At 36.7% G+C, this 21,852-nt stretch overlaps 1 protein-coding gene across 1 annotated transcript; it reads left to right on the top strand.

Moving 5' to 3' along the window:
* Positions 1–534: 534 nt before the first annotated feature.
* On the top strand, positions 535–20,189 carry LOC122660156. Its single transcript, XM_043855342.1, has 7 exons — positions 535–784; positions 1,024–1,112; positions 1,265–1,403; positions 15,006–15,104; positions 15,213–15,335; positions 18,100–18,362; positions 19,740–20,189. Exons 1-7 carry the CDS (start codon positions 637–639, stop codon positions 19,848–19,850), a joined length of 972 nt encoding a protein of 323 aa, XP_043711277.1. The 5' UTR covers positions 535–636; the 3' UTR covers positions 19,851–20,189.
* The last annotated feature ends 1,663 nt before the right edge of the window (positions 20,190–21,852 follow it).

Genomic DNA, 21,852 nt, shown 5'->3' with positions numbered 1-21,852 from the left:
GAAAATAAAAATAAAAAAATGATACCAAAAATTGTTTGGGACGAGAGGAAAAAATAATTTTTAAGACTATAATAGCCAAGAGGGATTAAGAATTTGAATAAATTTAAGACAAATATAGAATAGAGAAAAATTTCCAATATGAAAATATGGAAACAAATAAAAGACATCTGTCTAATAACTAAGCGTAATTTATTAAGGTTGATTTTTTCCTTCTCTGACATTCTTACGAAATAAAGTCTGATACCATTCACAGGTCGCAACATCAATTCCGAAGCGCGTGTTGGCACGAATCTCTATGCAGAGATTACGATTTTGATGGAATACCAAAATATCGCCACAATTCCAGAGTGACGAGAGGAGGAATCAAAAGTGTAAAAACAGCCAATGTAGGAATAGGAGTTTTATATAGACCTCCAATTACTATTTGTTCGATTCGTCCGTCGCTCTTTGTTCTGCCCAACCGATCTCCTCTTTTGGAATCAAAACCAAGCTGAGGGGAGCATCTCCGACACCACCGGGAATCTGGGAATGAAGGATTTGCAGTGTTGTTGACCGAAGCAGAAGCAGAGTTATATGAAGAAGAGATGATGGGATGAAGGCAGCCCAAGTGGAAGAAGAAGAAGACCTAGAAGAGAGATGGTGAGGGGAGAAGGCAGAGGGAAGTGTTGCTCTTACAGGCGAACCACTGTTGTCATCTGCTCCATCAACATCGTCGCTGCTTTTTACATTCTGCATTTTCTCTACAGCTCCCTCCACATCTATTACAACAATGCCGATTCCAACGGTTAGTCTTTCCAGACTAGATGGTTAGGTTTCACCACAAGGTCCCCATCTCGCGTTTTCAATTTTTAACCTATATATATTTCGCCTTTTCTGGGTTTAATTTGGATCTTCTTGAAGAACGGATTGGCTAAATTTGGCTTGTGGGCGCAGTTTGCTTCCACTGAACGAACCCACTTTATTATTTCTGTTATCCTTCTTTGTCCGTTGCTATTCCGATGAAAGGGCTTTGTCTTTTGGCAGACGGTAAATTCACTCAAGATCAAATTAAGAGAATGGATGATTCGATTCGGGTTCGAAAGGCATCAGAACCCATAGAACTTGTTAGATTGGTGAGTTCCATTTTGTTTTTTCCTCTCTTTATTTAGAAAATTTTCTTCATGTTTTTTGTAAACCCCTTTTCTAGAGGCCCAAGGAATTGTGGACTTTGAGTTATTGTGTCAATAAGATTTGATTTTGTTCTATTTTTTTCTGCTTGTAAAAGGTGAGGGATATTAAAAAGGAATTTTCCAGACAAAAAAGGGCACCAGAATTGTCTCTACCTGTGAAGCAGCTAATTAATAAGGAGATTCGACAGAAGTTGAAAGGGCTGAACGCTAATGCAAATGTGAGTGAACAGCAAGGTGGGTGTGCTTAATTTTTATTTAATTTCACCTGCACTTGGGTCATTGCCATTGCTTTTCTTTGTATGGAAATGTGGCTTGAATGCTTTACAATTCATCAAGTTGAACTGCAAAGTAAACTGGTGATGCCACTTATCGTTATAAGAATTCATTATTGTTTACAAGGGGGATAATTACTGTCGTTTGTTCAGATTGGCTTTACCATCATTTCAAGCTTCTAGTTAATAGCTAATCTATGAGAATCATTATTTCTATTCATCGGGAGGGTCAATGTCCAATGGTTCCTATGTCATACTTGTGCTTAAGGGTCGCTGGTCAAATTTATTATTTGACCTTTATGGGTGCATTACTGTGTTGCTTATATGGAGGTATGGTTCTTCTTGCTTTCTCCTTGGGACAAGTTGGTATCTCTTGGGTCAGCATGGGATTACGTTGAGGCATAAAATATGAAATGGAACTTCTATTCATTACAAAAATTTTAAAAAGCCAAATTTTTTGCTTTTAGATGTATTAAAAAAGCTTAGCTCTTTTATTTTGATTTTGTGGATCTTATAGCATCACAATTGACAACCAGAGTCATAGAAGACTTTGCTATATCATTGTAAAATGATATAAGATTAAATGATAAATATCCATGAATTAAATTCCTTTATTGGAAAGAGCATGTTTTCAGCATGAATATGCAAGTTCAACTTCAGCTTTGATGTTTGCAGCGTATGGAGATTGAGAGGTGCTTCTGGATGACAATAGACTACTGAATAATTTATATAGTAGAATTTATAAAACACACATATGATCTGATATTTCGTTGGTTTTTATGATGCTTCAATTAAGTGCAGCTTAGTCATTAGAAACATGATTTCCCAGTATAAATCCCACTTGAAACAGAGGTTAGCTTGGCTTTGTATTTTGAGGTTGAGATACCCTTTATTTCATCAGTACTACACACGTCTAGATTTGGACTGAAATTGCAACTTTAGAGGATGATGTGATACCTTTTGGACCACTACCTACTGCCACATATACAATTTGAACCCTGTGAAACATAGTTGTCATGGCGCCTAGTCAACCTAGGTGTTGGAGGGCCGCCTAAGCGCTTAGGAGATAAGTTGCCCACCTAGGTGTTTTCTAGGTGCCCTACTATTTTTTAATATAGCCCATTAAAGTTAGTAAGCTACACACACATCAATTAATTAACAGGCCATTACAGAAATAGAAAATTCAATATGTTAAAAACTAATAGTTTCTTAAGTTGAATTCAAGAATGAAAAAATGAGAAGTGTAATCAATATCATTCCAACACTCTCAACATGAACATATATTATAAACCGCAAGTAAAGCCAGTGAGAATGCGAATTGCAGAACAACAAATAAACTAATAAATTTTGAAAACACTTACAGAATTCAGACTTCAACCTATTGAACATTTTATTACAGGAAAGAATCAAAGTTTGATACATTGTATCTGATTTTTATATATGTTCTGAATAAAGCATCTCATTTCCACCTTTTCTTTCCACTTTCTATTTTCAATTGAAAAAAGAACATAGCATATTAGTTATTATGAAATTGATGTCTACCATTGAGAAACAGAATTGACTTAATCTATCCCAAAAAAAAAAAAAAACAAACAGAATTGGCTTAAATGTCTGATACCCCTTTTTTACCCCTTGTATGGTTCTCAACCAACTTCTTGAGTCATTATGTTTCAAATTCATGGATCACCTACCTGATTAAAAGCTAATTTTAATTTTCAATTTAACCTCTTTTTTATATTAACATTTCCTACTCTTTTGATTCATCGCATTGGAAACCACAATTTTCCTATTGGTTTCGCACAAATAAGTATTTTTGCTTTCTTCACCTAAGTTCTGCAATCAGTACTGGGAACCGTTGAGTAAAATAGAATATTAAACAAAAGAAAAGGTCCATTTTTGTGGGAGCCATGTCTGGGAAGACATTGATCTCAATATCAAATGCAAAGGACTGTTAAGTGGAGTAATGGACAACAAATAATTAAACAAGAAGGCAGGACCCGGAGAAGGAGGAGGAGGAGGAGAGGAAGAAGAAGATGACTGTAGAAAAAAGGGGGAAAAGACTTCAGTTCTCTCTTTTGCATGGCTTAAAAGACCCATGAAGGAAAGGAACTGATGAGAAGGAAATAGAACTCGATTCAGATTAGGGTTGTCGGTTTTTTTTAACATTGATTCCATGCTTCTTCTCACCTCAATTAGAACATGTACATAAACCAATTGAAAGGTTAGAAATAGAATCAGTTTATTGAAAAAAATGTTACACAATAAGGGGCTGTATGGCAACGCTAAAAAAACACTTCTGATTTTGTATTTCTGTGGAACAGGACTTTTATGTGTTGGACAGTCTGTTTTTATGGTATTTTGAAACGAATCTGAGTGAAAAAAACACTTCTTATAGCCATTTGAAAAACAGTTTGAAGAAGCTTAAAAAAAACAGAAGCCAAAAGTTAAAACAAAAAAGCCCGATATTAAGGACTCTCAACCCTCCACCTCCACCACCATCACATCCTCTACCTCCACCACCTCCACCACCACCATCTCCATCTCGACCTCCACCACATGCGTTTGATTGATACATTTGACGATCTTGCTTATGTGGCTAAATAATGTTCTCAATTATACGAGTAATGAAAATATGTGTAGCATGACATTTTATGTAATTTGGTACTAACCGAAGAAATACTTTTGTTAATATGCATTCCATATGTGCTTCTGTTCTTTTTTAGTGGCTGAAATACTTTTTTTACAGTTTTATCATACAATAATTCTTTTGTACAGAAGTATTCCAAATTAACAGAAACATAAAAAAGTACTTTTGACTCAGAAATACTAATTTGGAATAGAAATGTTGCCATACAGCCCTTAACTCACCCGCCCAATACCCAAAGTGGACCTAGGCACTGATTTAGACGCCTAGGTGACATTTAGTGTTACAAGGTGTGCCCCTTTTGCAAACACATTGGCGTTAGACCACCCAACACTTTGTCAAGCGCCTGAACACCTAGACGACCCCTTGACAACTATGCTGTGAAAATTGATACCTCGTTTGCAAGATAGGACAAGTAGCGCAGAACAATTCATAAAAATACTACGGCAGTGTAATATATGGGTAGTAATGAGGCTTAGTTGGTTATGTAATGCAATCATAAAATCCAGATCATGGATCTTAGATGCAAGCAGGCCCAATGATCAAATCTGTGATAAGATCTTAAATAAAGGAAGTAACTGCGTTGTTAAGGGAAGAAATCAAATTGATGGAAGGGAAGGGAGAGGAAGAAGAGAGAATAAAACATAAGTGATGCAATCCTTAGTTCAAAAACCTCGTTTAGAATCGTTATGGGCCCACCCGGATACTACACAACTCAATAATAGGTGATGGCAATTCTGTAATTTAATAAAGTTCAAAGCTACCAAAGAAAGAATTTGTTATGTATTGTACGTGAATGGAGGCGGATTTATAAATGAGAGGTACTGGAATTAAAAAAAGAGAGGATAAAACTAGGGTTTGGGAAAAGGAGGGATATTTTGGGAAGAAGGGAAAAATGGTGTTGAGTGAAAAAAAAAAAAGATACCAGGTCTTCTTCTTCATTGTGATAAGAGAACCAGAGGCAATAATCCAGATAACTTGCAATCGATCCCGCCACCTAACTGAGGCTCCAAAGCTCAGGATAATTTGTGAACAGGTACGTAATCTCCAACTTTATTGAATCCAAACCATAGTTATCATGGTGACCCAAGGCGGTGGAGGGCTGCCTAAGCGATTAGGCGACCAAGGTTCCCATGCTTGTGTTAATTCCGCTCCCCTCTTTAGTAACATTATTTAGTATACTGTATACTACAATGTGTACATTATATCATAAAAAATTAATATTAAGTCACATCAAGTCAGAAATCAGATTTACTTGAATGAGATTGACAAAATAATTCTTATTTACCACAGAATATGGATCTGGAGCTAATTAATCAGAATCAGATGAGAGATATTCAGTAACTAATATCTGAATTTCAAGTTTAAAATCAATGGATATTAACTCTAAAGCAGGATATATGAATCAGATCAATGAAGAGCAAAACAGAAATTGAATGTGAGAATTGAGATATGTATTCAGAAACAGATATTAATATATGATAGTGAAAGATCAAATGATATGTTAACCTGTTACTGAATCTTGATAGCAACTTGAATAGAGTAAAAGGAGTATATATGAATCAGATCAGTGAAGAGCAGCAGTTAACAGCACTGAGCATAACAGAATCTAAATCTGAGATATGCATTCAGAAACGGATACGATAATGAAAGATCAAATGATAGGCTATTGCCCCATACATATCCAAAATCCAAAATCCATAATGAAAGATCAAATGATAGGTTGCTGTCTCGTACATATCAAAAGAAAGATTAAATGATAATTAAATATCCATACATATCCAAAATCCAAATAGATGTGATTTAATTCATATCATCAAAGAAATCAACATCTGGCAGTTGTTCTTGTTGCTGCTGTCCCGTAGTTTCAATTGCCCTTTCACCAAAGTCATCTATGACAACGTCGTTGTCATTCACACCTTTCTCCTTAATGCAAAAAATCGACCTCGAACCAGAGAAACCAGCGAGAAATCAATTGCAGCAGAATCAATACAATAAAAGAACAGAAATTAAATAACTAAAACTCTTTTATTGCCATTTTCTGTTTACATATGAAGGAGAACATAAAAAGATAAGGAAAAGAAGAAGAAAGGGATATAGAAGGGGGGATAAGATAAGCTATCTTAGCCCATGGTATCTCACCATTGCCGCATCTCACAGTTTCATCAATAGCTCTTTTCTCTTCAATCTCTATCTCTTTTTCTGTTCAGCCGCATATTTATTTATAATAATCCAATTACAAAAGCAACACAATCCTAATCTAAATAAGAAACTAATTAATAAAACATCAAAACCTATAAATGGAAATTAGGCTTTAACTAGAATTCCTAGCAGAACTAGGATTCCCAATTAGGATTGCAACTCAAATAGGAAACTAAATAAGTGTCTAATAATAAAAATAATACAAAAAATCAACTCCCTAAGCCAGCTGCCCATATCAGCCCCCAAATCACTGTTCACGTGAACAGAAACTTTTTTCTGGTCATGCTTCGATCTATATCACTCTTCTTCCATATCTCCTGCATCTGATCCTGATGACTCTTCAACAAACAACCCTCCCTCTACCAGACTACCACGACCTGTATAGCACACATTGGCTCTAGAGGTTGATGCTTGAGCTCTACTTGGTGGGTTGTGGCCCTCAAATGATGTAGATGCCCCCATTGCTCTATTGGCAGTGCCTTTATGTGAGATCATCTTGGGGATGGACTAAATCATCCATTGGCTAGCCAACCATCTACTCACTACTCTAGTCCAGCTTATCAAGCACTAGTGGATCAAATTTATGTTCTCGTCTTGCTTTTCTCAAAATCTTTCTTCAAGGCAGCGATTGAATTGAACTTAGACTAGATTATTCAAACGTTGCTGTTCCAATCTATTCCTCTTCTTGGTGTGAATCTGAATTCATAAGCAATAGAGATCATATCCAAGTCATTCTTCCACTAATTCATTAAACTAATTACAAAATTAAAAGTCTAAAAATTTAAAATAGATGCAATTGCTAATTATTTACATACTCAAATGTGCTCCTATTGCGCTCGCAACCAATAGAGGAGCAACAAAGGTCTAGTATATGCATCGCAACCTTTGTAAGCTCAAAAGCAAGACCTCTATGTGTATTCCACCAAGAAACTATAAAGTATACATATATAAGCTAAAATTGGACTAATTCAACATACAAACTACAAAGTAGGTATAAAGGCTGAGTTTGTTGTTGTTGTTGTACAAAGTAGAAATGAACTACGAACAAAAAGTTTTTAAATTGAAAAATAATTAGTTGCTTACTAGGACTCATGACTGTCCATTGTCTAATCTCCATATTTGTCGAAAAAGAAGCTCGAGCTTTTCTGTAAGTATATACCTGAGTACATATCTTGTCTTGTGTAGACACATCATGCACTAGTCTTGCAGTTACTTTATTCAAAGCAAGCTATAGAGTCTGTATCATTTGATAGTCATCACTTTCCTTATACTTAAAAAACTGTCCAGGATTAAGAAACAGTGTAGCGACATACAGTGGGCCCTGCATTTGACACTCCCAACGCCTATTAACCATATGTATTGCTTTCCTCTACAACTGTTCTTTGTCCCCAAAATTTTCTTGTATTTTCTTTTGCCTCTTCCATTGCAGCATAAACTTCAGGCATGGAAGGCCTCTCATCAACACCTACAATCCTCAAGGCAGCAACAAGTGGCTTTGATGCTTGAAGGCAATGTTGCACACCAGTCCAAAATGTAGTAGTAAACACTGTTTCAGTCACTTTCTTTCCTACCAATGTCTTTGACAAATTAGAATTCTTCCATTCATCAGATATAAACAAATGTCTCAAGGCATCCTTATGTTTTAATATTCTCTGAAGTGTCAGAAATGAAGTTGCATATCTGGTTACAACAGCCCTCACATGATCCATCCCATTTGTTTTGGGTCTCATAGCATCAAGATGGCGTGTGTGCATGTAGATGAAGGTTGTTACTCTTCTAGCCTTCGCTATCACCTTTTTATTTGCTTTCAAATGACCTATGTCCTCCAACATAAGGTCAAGGCAATGGGCTGCACAAGGAGTCCAATATAGCTTAGTCTTCTTCTGCATTAGCAATGCACCGGCTGCTTTATAATTGACTGCATTATTTGTAATTACCTACACAACGTAATCCTCCCAATCTTTTCAACCTTGCTATCAATCAACTGAAACAACATATTCACATCTTGTATATGACTAGATGCATCAACAAAACCCATATAATAAGTCCCCTCTGGACAATTAACGAGGAAATCAATGAATTGTTTTCTTCTTTTGTCCATCCACCCATCAGACATGAGAGTGCTCCTATACTGTTTCTAGTACTCTTCTTGTTTCTTCTTCATCTCTGCAGTTCTCTACTTTGTCGTCTTTAACAAAGGAACCCTCACATCATGATATATAGAGGGCTTATATCCTGACCCATATTGTGCAATGGATTCAACCATCACTTCAATTTTTGCTTTAATTGCATTAAATGGAATTCCATATTGATAAACCCAGTCTGCAATGTGACTATCAACTCTTTTTTTCCTGCTACTGATCTAGTCCGGTTCTCTATTGTAGTCTGAGTAGGATCTTTAAGCCACCTCTCAGCAAGCACTTGTTCAGGGGTCTGTCTCACATGAGCACATCCATTGGACCCCTTGCTTGTGGCTGAATCATTATAGCTTTCTTTTTCTTAGCAACTATCCCAGGGCTTTGAAAAACTTTGGTAGAAGACTGAGACCTACCAGAACTAGACTGTATCTACTTAGTTTGCTCTTCAACCTCTACATGTGTCTCTCCTCCCTGATCATCATCATCATCACCATCTGAAAACCCTTTCTAACTTCTTTTGCGCATAATAGCTGCATGCATCTCTGCAACAATCACTGCAAAAAGGGTGTACCCAATGCACGGGGCTCTTGCCACTGTGGAGTCTGGGGAGGGTCATAATGTACGCAGCCTTACCCCTGCTTCGCAGAGAGGCTGTTTCCCAACTCAAACCCGTGACCACTAGGTCGCAATGGAGCAACCTTATCATTGCACCGAGGCCCGCCTTTACTTAGCAACATCTCCATATCCACCCACCAAATGCTGCTTTAACTTTTTAATTCCCCCTTTTAAATCTTTCTTGCACCCCGATTGCATTTGACAAGGTTTGTCTACAAGATCAGGCCAATACCCATACTTTCACCTGGGTCATTTGATTTGGCCTTCCTCTTTGGGTCTTTGCTTAGATCATACCCCGCAATGCTTGCATTATCACCCCCACTACTACCAACAGTACCATCCATTGTACATTGCTATAATGAACAATCAATAATGTGCTGGTCTTGAGATGAAAGTGATTACAAACAACAAAGTACAATGACAAAACTACATCAGAAATCAGATTTCAGAACATCATAAATTAATTAAAATATCAAATTATTTATTATTAAACAAATAAGTAAATAACAAGTTAACCACCAAAAGCATATATAATCATAGATTCATAGTAAAAAAAATTGATAGAATAGGTTACTAGTTCAGCACAGGATCATAGAAGAACAGGGTATATACTATACAAATATAACCAGAATAGGAAGAATGAGGCCTTACTTAGTAAGTACAACTACCAAATATTGATAAATAATCAGGGAAGTAGCTGCCCTGATCCTCTCTCTCTCTCCCCTGAACTTCCACTGGTTAGCAATCTGCAGGAGCCAGGAGGTAGGCACGTAATAGAGAAGATTACATAACTACTCAAGTAACGTAACAGAGAAGAATAATATAAGCCCGTCACATAGCAATAGTCTATGCATGATGAGTCAAAGTGCTGGAAGCACTAATATTCAATTGGAGCCACTGACGAGATCTCCTGCGTTGAGAATCAGATGGATTAGTAATGCCTTTTCAGTACCACACTACCACATAAAGCAGCTTTCCTAGATATCACTTATCAGTTGAATGATTAACTCATTAAACAAAGAATAGACCTAATAACATCTAAAACAACAAACTCAGCCTTATCCCAGCTTAATGGGGTTGGCTACATGGATCCAAACAAACAAAGTAAGGAAAACCGAGTCCTAACCAAAAAGGAGAGAGCTGATCAATGAAAAATGAAAAAGGACCAGTGAAAGTTGAGAAATAAATAGCAAAATGAAAGATGAACGATGAAAGATAGTAAGAGGAAAAAGGCACAGCCCAGCACATCAGGAGAATATCAGCGAAATGGGGTTTGCTAAATGGATCCTTGCCCTCCAATAGGCTCTATTCGAGACCTAGACTATGCATGTATCCTGTAGTCATTTTAGGCCTGCCCCTAGCTCTTTTAGCTCCTTTAATCGGAATCATATCACTCATCCTTACTGGGGTGTCTCTAGGCCTCCGTTGAATATGATCATACCATCTTAAATGACTCTGTCAGAGCTTGTCATTGATCGGGGCTACTCCCATGTCCGCTCTTATACGTTCATTCCATACGTTATTCTTGGTTTTCCACACATCAATTTTAACATCCTCATCTCTGCTACACAAAGCTTATCAATATGACACTTCTTAACTACCCAACATTCTGCTCTATACATCATGGCCGGTCGTACAATTGTCCTATAGAACTTTCTTTTAAGCTTTAAAGGAATATGTCGGTCACACAACACTCCGGACACACCTCTTCACTTCATCCATCCCACTTTAATTCTCTGTGAAACATCATCCTCTATGTCACCTTCTTTGTTTATGATTTACCCCAGATATCTAAAATAGTCACTTTGTGGTATTTCTCTTTCCTCAATTCGCACCCAAGGTTCTAAAACACGGGTTTCGACCAGCCAGAAACCGAGATATGGGCGAAACTGGTCGAAACCTTTTATTTTTTCCTAGCCAACTCGAGTTGGTGGTTTCGAGGCCCAGAAATGCTTTTTTTTTTATCTGATTTTTGTATACAACCTATTGTTGACATTTTAAACACAATGCATGAACTATTTTCACAAAAAAAGGAAAAAAAAAAAACTCAAAATGTTACTTGTGGTTTTTGACCCACCCAAGTTTACTAGTGTATGTACAGTGTACCCAGAATCATAGTTGTCAAGACAGACACTTATTTATGCTAAATATCATTTAAGTAAATGCTTAATTAAGATATTATTCATAAATAAGCAAATACCCCCTATTTGAATCCAATAAAAATAGTTAAAAAATAAATTCCAAAAGGATAAAAAGTCACCCCCCCAGTTCAAGAATAAAAATTGGAATTTCGGCGGTAGGTGAAATTTTCAACTTTCTAATGCAGGGGTTTTTCTTAAATCTAAAAATTCCATAAATCTTAATATGGTAAAAATTGCTAAAACCAAAAGTGGTAAAATATTCATTTGTTTTGATGTCTAAAAAATTATTTTCATTCAGAGCCATTTTGATAGCATTCACGCACACCAAATTAACTTCGACTAGAACATAACTCCTTCAATATAAATCAGATTTAAGCAATCTTGGATTTGTTAGAAAGCTTTGCTTTGATAGCTTTCCAACAAATCCAAGATTGCTTAAATCTGATTTATATTGAAAGAGTTATGTTCCAGTCAAAGTTAATTTGATGTGGGCGAATGCTGTCAAAATGGCACTGATTGAAAATAATTTTTTAGACATAAAAAAATGAATATTTTACCGCACTTTTGGTTTTTAGCAATGTTTTACCGTATTAAGATTTATTGAATTTTTAGATTTGAGAAAAACCCCAACATTTAAAAGCTGAAAAATTGCACCTACCGCTGAAAATCCAATTTTTGTTCTTGAACTGGAGGGTTGACTTTTTATCCTTTTGGAATTTGATTTTTTAAATATTTTATTGGATTCAAATAGGGGGTATTTGCTTATTTATGAATAATATCTTAAGTAAATGATATTAGGCATAAATAAGTCTCTGTCCTAGTTTTTGGTCTGGTTTCTGTCATAAATAACTTTATGTCCCATTTTCGAGCCAGATTTCCTCAAGTTTCGATGGGCACGAGTGTCAAAACTTGTGAAATATGGGTTATTTCGGTCGAAGAAGATCGAAACCTGTTGAAACTGAAACCAGTAACTTTTTTAACTCCACCCACAACTTGTCTTAGTTTCGACAGGTTTCGACCGAGTTCTCTTTCCATGTTTGAACCATATCAGTATCCATCACAGTGTGACTAAAATCACACATCATATACTCGGTCTTCGTTCTACTAATCTTAAAGCCTCTTGTTTCCAAGGTTGACCTCCAAAGCTCTGACTTAGAGTTAATCCCTTCTTTTGTTTCATCCACCAAAACGATATCATCGGCGCAGGGCATACACTATAGTAGACCTCGTCTTGAATGCTCTTGGTTAGATCGTCCATGATAAGCGTAAATGGGTAAGGACTTAAAGCTGAACCCTGATGTAACCTAATCGTAATTGAGAATTCCTTACCTCAACCTCCCACAGATCACACTGGTCACCACGCCCTCATATATATTTTTAATGACATCCTCATGTGACACCTCGCTCTTCACTAGAACATGTTGGATTAGATCGCTAGGGACTCGGTCATAGGCTTTTTCTAGGTCAATAAAGACCATATGGAGATCCTTCTTGCTATCTCTATATCTTTCCATGAACCTCCTCAATAAGTAGATAGCTTCTGTTGTGGATCTACCTGGCATAAAGCCAAATTGGTTCATCGAGATATGAGTCTCTCTTCTCAAACGTGCTCCAATAACCTTTTCCCACAGTTTCATAATGTGACTCATTAGCTTTATGCTTCTCTAGTTATTACAGTTTTTGATAGCACCTTTATTTTTGTAGATCGGGACTACAATGCTTCTCCTCCATTTATTTAGCATCTTCCTTGCGTTCATGATCCTGTTAAACAGATTGGTTAACCAATAAACCCCACAATCAATAAACCTAATAACATCTGGCATTTCCAATTCAGTAATGGGAACACATTCATGGAGGGAGCAGAAAAGAAAATGAAAAACAGAGGAGGAGGAGATGAACAGCGGTAAGGAGTAAACTGTGAGTTTATTTTGATTATCAGCAAAAAAAAGGTGAATACTGAACAGCAGTGACCACTGAGCAGCGGTATGAATTAGAAAAAAAAAAGAGAAAGAACAAGCATCAGCATTGGTAAAAAAAATTACAGAGAAGAATTTATTATAACAATGAAATAAATTGATGATAATACACATATTCATAAAGAACTTTATTATAACAATGAAATAATTTTCAATTTGCTGATTTAAAAAAAATACAGAAACATGTCCAATTATTTGTGTATTTCTTTCTTATGATACCCATCTATAGGTACCTGTATCAATAGTATTGGGTACTGGTACTTTGGTGTTCCAAACTCCCAAAACGTACCTGAGGACCCCATGTTTTTTTCTAGAGTTCAATAGGTTGAGGCATATCTAGATGAAATCCACCTGATACACATTGAAGAAATGAAACTAAAGTATGAATAACTTTCTTGGCCTAGAAGTTGTTTAATCAGTGGTTGGATCCAGTTGGAGTATGGAGCTGGACAAGGATTTTGGGATCGTTTAGTGGCAAGACTGAGAAAGATAGGCTTGAAAATTAATGTATTTGAGGCTCCTTAGGAGTAGCACAAATAAAATGTTGGATCTTAGATGAGGGCAACTTGATCAAGTTCAGCCAAGTGATCAAAATATTAGAACTCCGTCAGTCTCTCTCTCTCTCTCTCACACACACACACACACACACATGCTGGACCTCTATATTGAGAGGATCTGAGTCTCAGCTATGAGCATTAGAGAGACAATGGCTGCAGATATGGCTAGGGGATACATGCATTTATATGAGAAACACAGATACAATTCTTCTTTGAGAAACCCAGGATATGGGTATGAGAGGATCTGAGTCTCAGCCACAAGCATTAGATATACAATGGCTGCACATATGGATAGGGGATACATGCATTTTTATGGGAAACACGGAAACAACTCTTCTTCAAGAAATCCAGGATATGGGTATGGCTATCCCATCCAATATGATGGCAACATGCGTGCGCTACTAGCTCTTAAGGTATGTATCTCTTTCTGGTGGGGTTATATATCTTACTGATCCAGTGAAAAAAACTAATTCTAGAAACTTACTGTCAGATTTGTCAGGATGTTATAAACTATTAGAAACTTAAAAGTAATTTGTCAGAATGTTATGGTTGGGAAGGAGTCATACTCCAAATATCCCCATATAGTCCAATTTCAATAAGTATTGTATTTTGTCGACAAATTTTTTTTTTTTTTTGATGGGTTGTGTTGACATGTTGGTTTGCTAAGCCGTTAAAGTTTATCAAAGCCAGTTGGAAGAATTGATATGACGCAGGTTAGGGGAATTAGAACATGATTAGGCCCATAATGACTTTGTTGAAGTGGTGACTGGTGAGAAAGGATATGCATGTTAATGAACTAACAAAGATATGGCTCTTTATAGAGTGTATTGCGGAACAGGATTCTTATAGCTGATCCTAATAATTTCAGATAGGTCTTATTTGGATTCTGTGGAGACAATATCCAAAATATTTTGTATGGTTGGCATATTTTTTGTTATGTGGGAAATGACCAACAGTTGACGTTGTAAAGTAAAAGTTCACCCTTGATGCTAACTAATTGGGGCATGTGATGTTTTGATTAACTTGTGATTAGGCACTGTTCGACGTAGTGCGGAAGCACATGTCAGTATAAAAATGTGAATTTACCTTCCTTACTTCCCAGAAGAAGAATATCCATTTCTTAGAAAGAAAGAAAGAATCACCATTAATCTGAAACTTTCAATAGTAGGATACTCGTACTCATGTTTAAGTTGCAGATATTGTGCACTTTTTGCTTTTCCTTATTCTCTGTGTCTCTCTCTTTCTCTATAAATTCTTACAAATTCTTTTGGTAACCATTTTTGACAAGCAGAAGCAGTGGAGAGCTGGCGTCAGAAAAAACTACAAGAGGTCAAACAATTAACTCTTGGACAGGCAACCTTGAATTCAACCATTCCAGCCAAAGAAGCCCGTATAGTCTTTTTCCTTTGAAAGGACATGCTTCTTTGCATTTCTGTTTATTGTGTACTAGAAAATTGATTATCCTGTTGTTTGGTATACTTTGAAATCTTCTCTGCAGAGAAGCTTTTAAGAGCTTTGGAGTCTGATTGGACTGTGCTACTTGAAAAAATTGGCCTTTGGATGCCTGGTGAAATTGTCCACAAGGAACATCATGATAAACCTGAGAGAGAACTAGAACTTGGTAAAGAATCAGTTCTTTATGCTCTTTAAACTTTTTTTTTTAAATTTCTGTCTTTAATTTCTAATGTTCCATTGTCCTTCACTCCAATCGCGGGAAATGTTGATATGTTTTTTGGTCTTTGTGTTACCTTCATGAAGCTTTGGAGATTTGCAACGGCTGATTGCCTCTAGCATGTGATGGGTTTCTAATAGCCTAGGTGACTAGGATCAGAAACTCAATTGAAACCTAGAATCACAGTGAAGAAGACAAAGAACCAGATTCCTAAAAATAAATAAATAAACAAAAAAATAAAAACTTGAAATCGATGGGCTTGTATATGGTCCAAAAACTGGTCAAATACTCTATTCAGATTAAAGAAAACAGAATATCAAAAACTGAAGTTAATTCAGTGGTCTGATTCAAAGTTACAGAAGAATCCTATTTGGGATAGGACTTTCCAAAACTAAAAACTGATAGCAGTAATTGGGGTGACTTCAGGGCAGCAAGTAGTTGTATTAAATTAATCCACAACGTAAGAGAACTCAGAATTAATATTGGAATGAAAATCTAAGTTCTAAAGAAAAACAAAATTCAATAACAGCAACCTAATGTTAGGTAAGCAAACCTGAGAAATCAGAAATCCTAGTAGTGATAGGACTCTAATGTTCCGAAGGCAGATTCAAATTTTAATACCGTAGGTAAGGTTCAGAATAGGGTCTCGTTGGGATATATGAAATCAGAATTGAATTCTTAGCAGTATAAACTAAAAAACAGGGATTTCCTGCAGCAAAATATAAGGTATAAGTGAACAAAAACAAGGAGTTACTGACCAGATTGATGGAATAAACAGCGAAGAAGAAGATTAGAAGAATGTCGAAGTAGAAGAAAAATATGGATCAAGCATCCCACCTGGAGCTAGGCTGACATCTCATTAACCATCCATAGCATCCCTCCAAGGGTTGTTGCATCCCATTCTCACCACAGAGCATTCTGAATCCCACAGAACATAATGGCTGCAAAAGCAAATTTTCCTGATTAGTAAAAACATATAGAGCTCTTTTGCTCTTACATCAATATATAGAAACTAAAAGTGTATTTACAATAAGAAAGGAAAGTGTACTTGAAATAGGAAAGAAAGAAATAGGAAACTCTATCCATAAAAGGAATAGATGTCCCTTATAACTAAAAGTCCATCTTAACTAGTTGGAATAGGTGCCCCACATAATTAAAAGGGAAAATTACAAGATTACACGCTTTTAGGTTTCCTTTTACCAAACTAACCTCTTATTGTTTGGTTCAACAAAATGAGACAAAGTTGAGTTTGGTTTTACAGAACAAGTCAATACAGTGTGTTTCCTTCTTTTTTGACAATTTTACCCTTAAAGGACAATGAATGAGGCGATCATCTTCTTCCTCCCGCCGCAGGGGTGCCCCCACCTGTCCCTTCTTCGTCTTCCTTCCCACAACTCAGCCCTACCGCTCGATTCGGCTGACCCCAATGAAGAGAAAAAACTCTTCCGCATGCAATCATCTACTAAAAACTCAAATCTATGAGTGCTCACCCATAAATCGAAGCCCTTCTGCTTCTTCTTTCTTCCCACAACCCTACCTCTACCCTCGATTCAGCTTACCCCCAATGAACAGAAACAAGATCTGGACGCCAAGAGCAGAGAAATAGATTTTCGAAAACTCTTCTGTATGCAATCATCTACCAAAAACTCAACAATAGATCTAAGTGCGCTCACCCATAAATCAAAGCCCTTCACAGTTCACACACTGAAAACAGCGGAATAAGAGAAAACCAAAATATAATTACAGTGTAGAACACCAGGTCTAGAAAGAAGCAAAAAATCAAATAGATCTGGGTGATGGCATCATTCTTAAGTTGATAGAGACTCCACTAAAAAAATTTGAATTTTTAAAGTTTCCCAAACTGGAAATAATACGGATTCAGATAACCCAAAACTCCAAATAATGGAAAATTGTTGCGGTCCATTATCCCATATCCCTTTGGACTCAATCCAAACCCCTCCAACTGATAACTATAGTGGACTTTCAGATCTCATGCTAACCTAGTTACTCGCTAAATATGATAAAAGATCAATTTTCCAATTCTCAGGAAACAAAGATTTTCAGTGTGGCTCTCCATATCAGTGGCATATCGATGATCAAAATCAGAGAGGTAAAGTATGCATTCTCAGCAGGTGTGGGAGGATTGCAGTGGTGGAGAGGTTGCAGATGATGATCGGAGAGGGGGAGGTGGAAGGGTAAAACCATCAAAAAACATACTGGCCTATTTTGGCTAATTTTGTAAACCCAAACTTATTTTTAGTTAATTTTGTTAACTAAAACAGTTAATGTCTAATTTTGTAAACACAAACTTAATAGTGGCTAATCAGGTAATTTTCTCTAATTAAAACTCTATCCAATGTAGGAATTGGAGTTCTATTTAGGCAAGACTCTTATCTTATCCTTAACCACCAAGGAAATAACAATTAGTGAATGAAGTAAAATATCTCAAATTAACCTGATAAAGTAAATTCCGTATTCCTACCTCCTACTCATAATTTAGGCCCATTAAAACAACATATTACATAGAAAACCCATTGGACTAAAGGCCCAACACATATATAACCCAGCCCAAGGCTTATTTCCCCTAAATAGGATCAATTCTATGTTTTATCTCCATCAGCATGCCTCATACTTAATATGGTTTTTGGCATCTTTACATTCGTGTATTATAATATTGAATGTATATTTACTTCTTTGACTCTTCTTTCTTCAGAGGATCAAATTATACCTGGCCGGCGGATTCCACCTGAATGCCATGCTGAGATTCATACAGATTATGGTGGGGCTGCTGTCAGATGGGGTCTGACCAACCATGAGGAAAGTGCTGCTGACTGTTGTCAGGCCTGCTTGGATCAGGCTAAACTTGCAAAGCCGGGTGAATTGAAATGCAATATATGGGTTTATTGCCCTTCTGAGACAGGGTGCCATTCACCTGATATTTATGAACACAAGCATCAGGAATGCTGGCTAAAATATGTAAGGCTTGGCTTTATTATTTCTTATTTTTTTTAATCCTTTTAATTTTGCTTGCTTAGAGATATAACTGCATACTCTATTTTTTTTAAGACACTGATAATGATTGATTTCTTGGTTTTGTACTTTTGTATGATTTGCAGTAGTGTAGCGAAGTTTTTCAATGCTATGAGCATGGGTAAAGGGTCATCAGCCTCATTATGTTCTTTCTCATAAAAAAAAAGCCTCATTATGCTCTTTATCTAGATTTTGTATTTGAATTCCTGTTTGTGCATCTCCATGAGCATCATTCGTAAGCAGTGTTGTCAGGGGAGGACCTAGTTGAGTGGTCTGGGTAATACCTGCATGTACTTGGGTGAGAATACTAGCCAGGTGATTACATAAAATCAGGTAGTATTTCTGAGTTGTCTGTCTCCTCCACGGACGTATTCCTGTGTATGAGAACAGAGTAATGGAGAATGTAATTCACTACCTTACCAACAAGTTCTTGAGAAGATTTTTGGTGACTTCTCACTAGCATTTGATTGTGGCAACATTCATTTTTGGAGCCACTAAAAACCTTTTAGTTCTCACAGCAGCCAGGACTTAAGACTTCGTCATAGTTCACAAGCTAAAGGTTGACATCCACAACTTGGAAATTCTTATGTGATATTTTAATAGTGTCTCCAAGGTATCCACAGACCGTCTCCATAGGGTTCTATCCCACTGCATGAGTGTTATCCTAATATTCCATCACAATAACAGCCATCTAGGGCTGTAAACGGACCAGATACTGGCCGTTTATTGCTATACTCGTATTTTGTTCGTTTAATCAATTGGATATCCGATATCTGACAGATTTGAAAAGGCATGTCCAAATTCAAATCCCGTATTCGGATATACGGTTAAAATTGCCTATGTTTTAATCCTCATTTACCTGCAATTTTTACACTTGTTTTTACTTATTTACTCCATTTTAAAATCTCTCCCCATAATACCCCTCTCATTATGTTAAATGCCATTATATAAAACCTTATATCAACAATTTTATACAGTTGTCATACCAATTGTTATGAATAGGATATGTTATAAATGCATCCGATCTTAATCGGATATGATTTCAGTGTATCTGTATCTAGACATCCATATCCGAACAAACTGGCTGGATCTGAATGATCGAGATAATATCCGGTTCATTTACAGACCTACTACCATCTAGATATGTTGTAAATAAGCCTACTTAACATTCTAGGCACTTTTATTCTGTGCAGTCTATGATTTTTCATGAATAAGCCTATCTAATGTTTTAAGCCCGTTCTTCTTATTATGGATTCCCATCATCTTTGAATTTCTCTTTATATTTAACCTAATCGGTTGTCCTTTTCTCATTGTCAAATACAGGCAGAAAAACCTCGATTGAGCTTCAAAAACAAGTACTCCGAATCTTATAGAAATTCCCACCCAACTGCACCAGTGATTGTTCCCTGGGTCGCAGGTGTTATTAGTACATGACAAGGGTTTGCATCAGGAGGTTGGCTTGTAGGGATGGTAACAAATCCTTCTCTCATTTAAACTACAAACACTCACTCTTGAGGCCAGCTCTAAATTCGATCAGCTGATCTTCCTTTGTGAAGGTATTTTGTAGTCTTAAGCTCAAGTTTGTTTATTATACCATCATTTTTGTAACATAGGTTCTGGTCTAGGGGCTTAGGCTTTCAAAGTTCATAGTCTCACCCTTGGGGGAGTTTTTGAGTAGTGAAACCTACTGAAGCTCATTGACGGATGTAATCAGTATTTTTTGATTCATTATAATGTGGATATCACGATTTATTGCAATTGATATTTCTATTTTTGAGTCCTCATAAGGCAGTGTTTTGGTTCTAGGGCTAGACCTTTGAAGAGGTTGGATCAGGTTCTTGTATGAGACCCATTCTAGTACGCCAGATCCTGCACAGATGGAATCCAGTAGAGTGACTGTCATTAAAGCGGCGATCTGGTAAATAATGGCTATGCTATTGACCGACTTGGATTCCATCTGTGCAGCATCCATTCTCACTTTGAATGAACTTTATGATCAAAACAAAAGTTTTTTCCTTTAATTTCTTTGTAACGAACACTCTTATTTTTACCAATGGAAAATTCTTTGTAACTAACACTCTAATCACACCATCAGGGATTAGGAATCAGTATTGGTGACCGATCTGTGTCGCTGTTAGGTATTGACGTGATTGATACTGATACTTGATCAATACGGATCGTATGATGGTTTTTTTTAATGAAAAAATGGTGCTATGATTCAATATCTGATTGATGTATCGATATCAGTATTGGTTTTGCCAGTGGCCAATATCAGTCCCGTTACCGTGAATTAAATTCCTGCACACGATGTTGTGGAGCTGGGAATGACAAGAGTTCAAACACCAGTGGTTGGGAGATCGGAGGATAGAGCTCCTCTTCAGGGAGCCAACATCGTTTTTTCTTATTTAAAAAATGTTCTGCCTTTACCTCTTTCTTTTTTTTTTTTTGGGGGGGAAGGTCCGGATCATCTCCTCTGCCAAAGAGGGTAGCTACTCTCCTCCAACAGTGTGGTTGGATGACACATGTCAAAGCCAAACGGAGATTATAGTCCGGTTAAAGTGCATCGTTAACTTTCTTTTATTTTTATAGTTATCTATTGTATGATTGTTAATAAAATAAAGGGAAAAAGTTCTCTGTCCGGGAGTGTGGTCTACGCCAGCACTCCCATGAGTCTATCTCTCTCCTCCCCATGTGAAAAGACATCTCTGCCTTCTTGTTTTAAGGAGGAGAGAGATAGACACATGGAGAGTGCTGGCGTAGGCCACACTCCTGTACAGAAAACTGCTTCCCTAAAATAAACTTGCTTTTCTTTTGTTTGATTCCCGATTCTCATGGCATATCTTTTTTTTTTTTTTTTTTTTTTTTTTCTCTTGTAAAAAGCCAGTCTATTCAAAAGAGCGAAATACACTCTCATCTTCAAAGAGACTGGGACCGGATAAAGGCCATTTTATCCTCCTCACTAAGCATTTCTAGCTCTTATAATAACAAAAAAGTACAAGACCCAAAGCAGCCTTGAAGATATATCATGTCTTCTACAATTGGACGAATTAATACAAGGAAAGGAGTTGATACTAATTGCAAGGCCAAGTTTACTTGGTTATCAGTGTCAACAATCAAATTTTTAATCCCTTCAGAAATAACTTCAAGCATTCTTTACCTAACTGCCAATGCCTCATTAAGAAGTACATCACATGTATTGCAAGGCTCAGAGACTACAGTGATGCAACGACCTTGGGAATCTTTGATAATAAAACCCAAGCCTCCTTGCTTTTTCTCCAGTTGAACCGAAACATCACAATTCAACATAAAGAAAGATTGGGGAGGAGGCTCCCATGAAAACGAAATTATCGAACCCTATGACCTTAGTGAATGAGTGGACAATGATAATGCTCCAAAAAACTCTCTCAAAGACTTCTGGGTCATCTCAATAACTTCC

Source organism: Telopea speciosissima, chromosome 4 (genome assembly GCF_018873765.1).
Source record: "Telopea speciosissima isolate NSW1024214 ecotype Mountain lineage chromosome 4, Tspe_v1, whole genome shotgun sequence".
NCBI lineage: Eukaryota > Viridiplantae > Streptophyta > Magnoliopsida > Proteales > Proteaceae > Telopea > Telopea speciosissima.
The sequence above is the reverse complement of the archived record's forward strand: the minus strand, read 5'-3'. Positions and strand labels throughout refer to the sequence as shown.

What these genes read in the sequence shown, in the direction of transcription:
- LOC122660156 (XM_043855342.1), top strand. Translation starts at nt 637, where the DNA reads ATGGTGAGGGGAGAAGGCAGAGGGAAGTGTTGCTCTTACAGGCGAACC. An exon ending in AAATGTGAGTGAACAGCAAG is followed by an intron (nt 1,404 to 15,005) that starts GTGGGTGTGCTT and finishes TTTGACAAGCAG; the next exon opens with AAGCAGTGGAGAGCTGGCGT. An exon ending in TGAGAGAGAACTAGAACTTG is followed by an intron (nt 15,336 to 18,099) that starts GTAAAGAATCAG and finishes TTCTTTCTTCAG; the next exon opens with AGGATCAAATTATACCTGGC.